The sequence below is a fragment of the Teleopsis dalmanni genome, chromosome 2 (genome assembly GCF_002237135.1).
Source record: "Teleopsis dalmanni isolate 2A chromosome 2, ASM223713v2, whole genome shotgun sequence".
Classification (NCBI taxonomy): domain Eukaryota; kingdom Metazoa; phylum Arthropoda; class Insecta; order Diptera; family Diopsidae; genus Teleopsis; species Teleopsis dalmanni.
The window spans coordinates 62,607,572-62,617,251 of NC_051847.1; the positions used below are offsets into that span (position 1 = coordinate 62,607,572).

The 9,680-nt window shown below is 25.7% G+C and overlaps 1 protein-coding gene across 1 annotated transcript in view; it reads left to right on the forward strand.

Moving 5' to 3' along the window:
* The first annotated feature begins 7,512 nt into the window (after window positions 1–7,512).
* Window positions 7,513–9,680, forward strand: part of LOC119674686 — a 7,196-nt gene continuing 5,028 nt past the window's right edge. Inside the window, exon 1 of the mRNA XM_038085840.1 lies at window positions 7,513–7,646. Coding sequence (XP_037941768.1) covers window positions 7,513–7,646 — 134 coding nt within the window. The remainder of the gene's footprint in view (window positions 7,647–9,680) is intronic.

The window sequence follows — 9,680 nt, forward strand, 5'->3', positions numbered from 1 at the left end:
AAAAAAAAAAAAAAAAAAAAAAAATATTAAAAAAGTTCAAAAATTTAATAAGTTCTCTTTTTCATAGTTCAATTTAAAGTTATAAACAAATAATAATGAATAACAAATTTAACAAATTTAATCATATGACTGTGATCATTTAAAGTAATGAGTATTTAAAAAAACAATTAATATTTAAATTACATTTTCTATCTTTGATCTCAATTAAAAGCTTCACTATATAGTATAATTTTTTTATGCCCCTAAACAAACATACAACTGCACTACAAATAAATTGTTTGGTTTTGTTAAAAGCTTTAAATAGTTTCTCAATCCATGCAAAATATACATTTACAGCATTCATTACTTTTATAAGAGATGTTTTCATTTAAGGAGATCCTATCTACTTTTTTTTAAAATTTTCCGGTATCAGAATAGCGTTGTTTGTATGACTGAGTTTTGTTATTGATTTATTATATGCAATTGTATAAAAGGCTTGAATACCGAGAGTTGCCTGTACTACTTATTCTATTCATCAATGAATACTTTTTTAACTTTAGTTTTGTGACGTGTTTCGTTCAATCTAATACTTCAACACTGAATTCCTAATAATCAATATACGACTATAGGTATAAATATATTAAATAATATTAGTTTGTAAATTTATACAAAAATTCAAATTTTTCACATAATACAGAATTCGCGTTCATTGTCAGTTTAAATTTATTATTTACAAAGTGGAATAATTAATTTCTTATCTTTCAATTAAAAAATTTTATATGCTTGCGTATAAGAGCATTTTAATTGATGTCTGAATTTTCAAATAAACAAACTGATAAATTTATACTCGTATATATTATGCACTTAAATATACAGCAATATAAAACTTGAGGGCAATATACAATATACATATAGCCTATATTAAAAAATCAATTTCACATTTAGATGACTTGCAATATGTTATGGATAGCTTAACTTATTGAAAATCGTCCTCTCAAATTATTTGATAGAATTTTAAGTGGAAATCTGGGGTCGTTAAATTCCTTAATATAATGTTCAATTATCTGCCGCTATTACGCGAGATGGTATACAAAAATTCTATGTTACGCTTTTTTGTCTTTTATGCTTAATAGAAATAAAAATATATTGAAATTGATCAAATATACAGATCGAATATAGAAATTTACATGTAGTATAGTATGATAAGTCACAACAATCCTGAAAGAATGCAGTGACATGGTGACAAGTTCCCAACCAGTTTTTTTAAATCTAATCTAAATCTAATAATATACTGCTTTTGTTTATCTTTATATAAAATTGGAACTGTCTCTTATTCTATTTGAAGTCACACAATGGAAATAGATGAAATCATATATCATTTATGCAAAACGGTACATACTTTACGTACAGTATATTTTTCTTAAAAATCAATAATAAATTTTACCTTTAAAATCTTTTAATTTCATAACAATCAACTATAAAATTTGTTTCACTTCGTGGTCCTGATTTTATACCATTCAGTTTCATATGTCAAATGGAACTGTCACCTATAGCCTCATATGTTTAACCATTTTACGATATTGATCGTTTTACAACCACTGAAAGTTTGAACAGTGTAAAAATTTAGTAAATTGCCTCCACAAATAGTCACTGTATGGTATTGTATTTGCTCTGTAGAATGGATAGGTCTACACTCATTTAAAAATCACAAAAGTGTTATACAAACTATAAATTCTGGTCATGAAATCCATATTAATGTAATTTTTTTCCATTTTGTAATTTAAGATATGTGGTCTAAATAAGACTAAACAGTTTTTGGTGTACGTCACCAGTACTTATTTCAAAGAGGATGGGCTTATGCCGACAATTCTCAAACTGTCGACACTTTGTAAACGAACATATATCATGTTCATCTATTGATATTTTCTGAATATTTCAGTGTAACTAACGTATTTGCAGTAATTCTTTAGTTAGGAATCCTATTATTTATTCAAAATATTATTCATAGCATAAATTTTGTTCATATTAAATATAATTCAGAAACTGTGACTTTTTTATTCCAGTTTTCAAGACTTGAATAGTTTTTCATTAGTTTTTTTGTGAGAATGAACTATTGCAAAATATATATAATTTCTTCAATTGGGTCAATGTCCAGCAAATATATATTAACTATATATTTAAATATCTATTACCTAATTAATATATTATTATTTGATTGAAAAAAGTTTGGAAAATTTATACTTATTCAAACTTTTTTAAACAATGCTTTTTACAACTTATTGTTATTATGATATTACGATATTATTATGTTAATAATAAGGTTAGAAGTGATTTTGTATATTAATTTAACAAAAGTGTTGTAAATATGCAAAAAAATACAAATAAATTGGATTAAATTTGTTATTAATTGTTTTGATTACTCAGTTTAGTTTATATTCAATTAGTTAATTTATTAACTTAGAACACGTACAAATTTAATTCACATTTTCATTTGTTTATTTTCACCTTCTTTAATTTATAAGTACCGCTCATTAATTTTAATTAGTTTAAGTTCACTTGCAAATACATTGATTAATTACAGCTGGTATTATAAGCGAACATAATATGCCTTAAATGAATTTTAAAATATATTTTTAATAAACAATATTATAGTAATATGAATATAATACAGAAATAGTATTAATTGAAAGCGATTATTCAAATGCAACTGCTTAATAAATTTACATTTCAATTAGTAATATTTGAGTTAATAATAATATGGTTAAAGCATTATATATATATATATTACTATAATATATAATATTAGCACTATATATAGTATAAATAATTGCTGTATAAGCTAATAATAACTGTTGTTTTTTTTTTTAACTTTTAGAACTCAGTAATTATTTTTCCCTTTTTTAAATAATCTGAATAATAAAATTTAAAATTCTGTATAATTTTAATTATTATATATCTAATATTATTATTATATATATAATAATGTATAATATTATTGTTTATTAAAAATGTTTTAAAATTAATTTAGATATATATATATATATATATATGTATATATATATGGTTCTGTGCTTCGCTAAAATCTTCAACTCTTTCTGGACTCCTCGATTTTATTTTTAAAAATATAGTAGACAAATTATTTCATATAAATTTTCATCAATGAAAAAATTTCAAACATTTAATGGAATGCAGTGCAAAAAGCAATTGCCCAAGCCTTGTGATTGTAAGAGCATTTAACTTTAAAAATACTTTAAACATCAGAAAAACTATAGGAAGGTTGGCCGTGGCGGCCACATACTGCGAAACAAGGGCACGGAAATTTGTCGAGACAGCCGTAAGATGGGACGTCCTAAAAACGCATGAAGAATAACATTGCAAAAAGAAATTCAGGAGTCCAAAAAAATATGTAACGAACTGAAAATTTTGACGAAAAATAGAACTACATTGAAGTGCATTATTCAGGTCCTATGCTCCAATGGAAGATATAGGAATTATGATGATGATGATACTTTATAACGTAACCATAAAGCAATGGAAAGTAAAAAAGACATTGTCAATGACGGTATTCAGCTGACACTTAAGGAAGAAAATGATAAAAAAAATTATCTTCAATATCTACAGAATAAAATTGACGAAGATATGAGAACGCTTAAGTTTTCCGCTGCGCACAAATAATGTAATGTAGAAAAGGTGTATCTAGAAAATGTAGCTGAACTGACAGAAATCAGACTCCATGCCCGGAATCTCCATAATTTTGGAAATTGGAAAACGTCTCAGTAATGTAGCTATAAGCGCTTCATAAATTCGTTAGAAATTTTGATATCATTTGTGAAGTCCACAACAAATCTACCTAATGACTGTTATTAATTAGTTAGTTGAAGTGGAGGAAGGAACGAATAATCCTCAATAAGCTAATAAAGCCGTTTTGAATTTACAATTCTTCGTAATAGTGGGCAGAATAAGGTCGAACTAGATCAGCTAGAAGCATTTATAAAGACGCGAGTCTGGCCTATGCTAATACTAGAGATATCGCTGAGTGTATTAAAGAAGGGGCCCATAAAGAACCTAATCGTAATGACAGTTTTTACACAGTTCCGTTTTACGGAATATGGCTTTTAACACCTATATTACTAATGCTCGATTTGTGAATAATATTTTAAAATATTTTTTTATAAGCTCATTTTAAAGTTTACTAAATCAATAAACTAGATCACATTTTTCCAGTGATTTTTCAATATAAGTTATAATTTTTTTACATTTCGTTAACAAGTTTTACCTCATTCAGACCTCCTCAATACCTAGCATCTTTACTAGACACCACAATTTTTTAAATTATTATAGTATCATTCCGTATGAATATAGAATACTACTATTTTGTTTATACAAATTTATTTAAATTTTAGTATTTTTTCCTAATAAAGAAACATATTTAATTTATACATAAAATTAATCTTTTTCATTTTTTTGCAAAGTTCCTTTGTTTATTCAACAATTGCTGTAATAAAAAAAGCCCCAGATTAGATACAGATAATACACGTCTTAACTTTTAATATGGTAAAATAAAATAATTTTTTGATGTTTTGAAAATGAATTTATCTCTGACTTTCCAAATAGCCCCCGTAAACTTATAAATGAAATATAATTGTTAATTGTTTGTGCTTAAAATTTTTTATTGTTTAAACTTTCCATTCCATTTCAGGAATGAATCTCTTAATGATTATGACGCTAATAATGAAAATTATGATTATAGATACATATATTGACAATAATAATAAGAAACCTAAAAATGATTAAAGAATAAAGTAATGACATATAAAAATTATAAGCGCCTATAAAACAATAATTTTTTACTAATGCTAATGATATTTGCTTTAAATAATTTTAAATAATATATAAATACCATAAAAATTTTAAATTAATTGATTATCTAAATGTATCTTTAAAGCCATATGTATCTTTTCTACCGTTTTTTACTCTTTTGCTTTAAAATATGAATAAATCCGACAAGAGAATCTTTAACGAAGATTAATATACCTAAAAATAAAGATATTCATTTCTAAAATTCGTGGTTTGTTTTAATTAAATAATTTAGAATTTTAATCTCATAAGTTAATCTCATAAAACATGATGTGCGTATAAAAAAATATACAAGTGCTATATTATATAGTATTTTTTGACTAGGCATAATCGTCAGTAGACGCAAAAATTAATCTCATTGAAAACAAATTATCTCACAAAAAAAAAAGATATTGTACTGTATGTTACGATCTATAAATGAACTTATAAAATGGGAACGTATTTTCAAATATAATTTGAAATGTATTCTAAAATGAAAGTAGTAATTAATCAATATTATTCATAAAAATTTACATTTTCTCCTTCAAAATATTTTTGTCTATTGCAACAATGAATCTATATCCACAGTAGAATAATATTACTTTGGATTAGTATTAGACTTAGATTTCCAAGTCTATACTCTTGAAAAGAAAGAATTTTTCGAAATATAGCATTAAACATAGATTTAATATAGTACGGTTCTCTATACACCTTTATAATAATAAAATATAGCAATATATTATATAATATATAATTATATATATATATATATATTATATATATACTTGATTTTTCAATCTTCAAAATAGTTCTTTAAAGTTAATTGTATGGTTCTTCGATATCTTTGGCTTAGCTTTTAATATCTCAATCATTTCAAAATGCTTTCCCGAAATAATGGTTAAAAATAAAAGCAAAAATTATATGAAGCTATATTAGCTTCGTTGACATAATGGACCCGACGATCGCAGTGCCAACTACCATTCGTGGAATGGCTTTTACGTTGAAAAGACAACAGCCTGCTACAATCGTCGCATAATAATATAATAGTGATATAGTGGATAACTTAATTAAGTTTTACAAAGTACTCCATATAATAACCAATTTAGCCTGTGTTGTGTACCTACAGGTTATTTAAACTCAAAATTATTTTTATTATAATATTTAAACATATGATAATTATAACACAGTCACTATAAACAAATATATATTTTCCATACCGTTCTTTTTACCAAAATTATTTATAAAAAATTTTTCATCGACCGACTTATGCTTTTAGGAAACAAATATATTTCATGAAGTCATAGAAGTAAAGAAATTCTAAGATCTTACCCAAAAATGTAAACCCCTGTTAATCACCACTACATGTAAACCCCTGACATGGAATCACCACTACACTGAACAGATCAAAGAACAATCAAAATGCTATATAACGACGGCAAAAATCCTGCAGCCAACCAAGAAAATTATAGCTACTCTTTTTTAGGAACGCAAAGAATGTTAAATAAAACAGACTCCCTATAGCGAAATACTATTGAAAAAATTAAATTTTTTCCCTCAAAACAATGTAGTGGGTCATAATCCATCAGTACTTATTAGAGCAATAAGGGTAATTAACCATTCATTTTATTTGCCACTTATGGCTCATATTGTTAAAACTTAAAAGGGAAAACTGTTCGGTAGATGATGACTTTTCGGGAAATGAAGGGATGATATACACGGAAAAGATAAATATTGTGGACGCAAGCAATTTACTGTCTAGAAGAATGAAATACCTTGGGGCATTACCAAAAAATAAATAACAGAAAAATTTAAAAATGTTTTTTTCTATGTTATATACAAAACTTTTCCAGCATTTCTCATATGTAGTTGTCAGATTATTTTAAATTTTTATTATATGTATACATATAAAATTAGATCCTCGGAACTTGTCAAAAGAGACCGTGCGAACACTGCAACACTTACTACAGTTCTTTCTGGTCTATGGTGTATAGGAACCCACGCATATAAGCTGCGCATTCCTCATAATCCTCACTGCAGAAGTTGTGGAAAAAACCAGCAGTATTACATTTTTACCGTGAATGCTTAGATTTAGCGTTAAGAATAGGTTTTTAGGAAGATACTTCTTTAAGAGTTTATCACACTGTTAATCGGTGAAGATGAGAGATCTATTAAATTATCTAAACTCGATGGGATGGATTTAGTCTCTATTCTTCTATATTAGGGGTTCTTGCGAGAAATGTGGTGGCAAAACCGCAAAAAATCGCTAATTGAGGTGCATGGAAGTTATCTAATGACCTGCCACTGCAACCAATTAGCCATCCATATGTATATTATGTGACTACATACTTTATTTTATTCTTAAATACTTTTTACAAATACAATAAAAAATTATATGCGATATACATAAATATTACGCACAATATCTCAACAAAACTATTTTTTATCTTCTTAATAAAAATTGAATATATTATTATTAAGCTATTAAATTGTTTTTTTTTTTTACTTTATTATTTATAATAAAAGTTTCCATTAAAGATAAGCATTTCAAATTAATTTTTAATACTAACTTTATTATTATTATTATTACTTTCAATATACAAAGTTGTATATTAACAACTTACTATCTTTTTATAATTCAATTAGACAAAATCAACAAGTCTCAAGTTTGGCAAATACGAATCGCTAATACCATAAACCATGCCGCACAGCAATTCTAGTATACCAACAACGCCTACGATAGCAGCAACGCCTACAGAAATATCTTGGAGAAGTTCCAGAAAGAAATCGAGTACATTGCCTGATAGAAATGATTTCCTCAATACAAATGAAAGGTACTTATATTATATTTTAGGAATACTCGTAATATATGATGTTGTATATAAGTAATAGTAATGGTAGGTAATAGATAAAATTTATATTGAAATGGAAAAATTTAAGCGCATTTTTATCACTTTTGTCGTATTTATTTTGTTGTCAAACAAAGCAGTATTGCCGTACTTATACATATGTCACCTGTATATAATGTTGCTCATACGCAATGAAGTGCTCTATTATAAAATTTCTTCAACAGCAAAGAGAAAGAGGCAACTATTTATCAAAAATTTTGTAATATATAACATAACAATTATTTAAAATATATTTTTCATCGCTTGTTAAACAAAATGGATTAATTGTACGAACTTAATTTAAAATTTTAAAATTTCTGGTTGCATTTTCTGGTATACATTTATTCTAGTTTACTTTCAGTTGAAATTTAGAGTATAATAATAAAGCCACGTTTCATCCATGATTACATAGAAAATATAGAAAATCTTCTTAATGTTCTTATATCTTAATCTTTTATTTGTCGATAGCTATCTTATAGACAAATATTCATATAACATATATCCCGAATTTTTTAGAGGGTTTTTCGAATAGCAAAGAAAGAAATAAAGGACAAACACAAAAATTTATTTTAATTTTTATTGAAATTTGGCTAACCATATAACGCTGTTTCGAGTATTGCCAAGTACTCTTCATCAGTGGTCTTAGGAAATAATCGAATTTTATTTAATTAGTTTATAGTCCGTATATAATTTGTTTGAACTGCAAGTGCCAGACTTATTCAAATGGTATCATTACTATTTCAGCTATCTGCTATAGTTTTAATTTAAAAATACTTATGTTCTAGATTAACAGTTTCATTTGCTTGAGTAGAATGTTTTACGCAATCAGATTCTATACAACAATTAGTAAATTTAGAATACCAATTAATAGCAAATAATTTTCCACGGTCAGAGTTCCTATAAAACTCATGAAACCATTCTTTTATTTTAAGAGTATACCCAATATCCTACAATAGCTGGCTGCAGTAGCAGATGAATGTCAAAAATGAACTTAAATAAATGGATTACTTAAGTACGCTCAAGCTACAGTCGCTAACTACAATATTTCATGCAATTAAACTTGACCGGGGGTCGTCAAATGCAGCAGCGAGTTAATGTGGTTTAATCGTGCATTGGGCAATACATTTCCTGATCAAAAACTATGTTTAAGTCAATTTCTAAAATCCTAGTTAATCTTTACCAAATTTATAGATACCACTATATTAATTTCTAAGATAGGCCATCTGTATGTGATATCAAGAGTGTTTTGGGTATAAATTGATTTAATACAATGAATTATTTGCTAGTACAAGTGGATGAAAATTGTTTTTATAGTCGTTTTCAATGATTTCTTTCGAATAAGAAAGATGGCTCTTATTGATTTATAACAATTTTTTTACTAATAACGAAGCCTGCTAAAATGTTAGTGTGCCTCTTATGAATACTTATCAAATACATTATTATTACGAATTGTTCCATTTATTTGCTATATATAACATGTGTTCATATAATTATGTTATACTTAATTTAACAAATATTTAACTTAACAAATATTTATTGTTTAAAGTTATAATAAAAAAAGTAAATAATTTAGTTTAGAATCAAATTAATTTAATTTTTTTTTTATATTTTAGTGTACTTGGAACAAATTCAAACAAATCAACAAAAGAGAAAAAATTTTCATATTTTCAGTTAGTAAGTATTATTAAATTATTTGTATATATTAATATATTAATATATAGCTAGCTATGTTTTATTTACTATTCATTTTTTACGTTTATTACCATTAACCTAGTCGCTTAGAAAAATTAGAAAAAATATAAAATTAATAATATTAAAAAATAGAAAATAGAAAATTTTGTTCCTAACTAATCTAAATTTCTCATTCCCAAAAAATCAACTTTTTTGCCCAAATGACATCCCATAAACATATTAAATTATATGGTAACATAAAACTGCCCACATGTTAAGCCATATATAGCATGTCTTTTCTGCACCTAT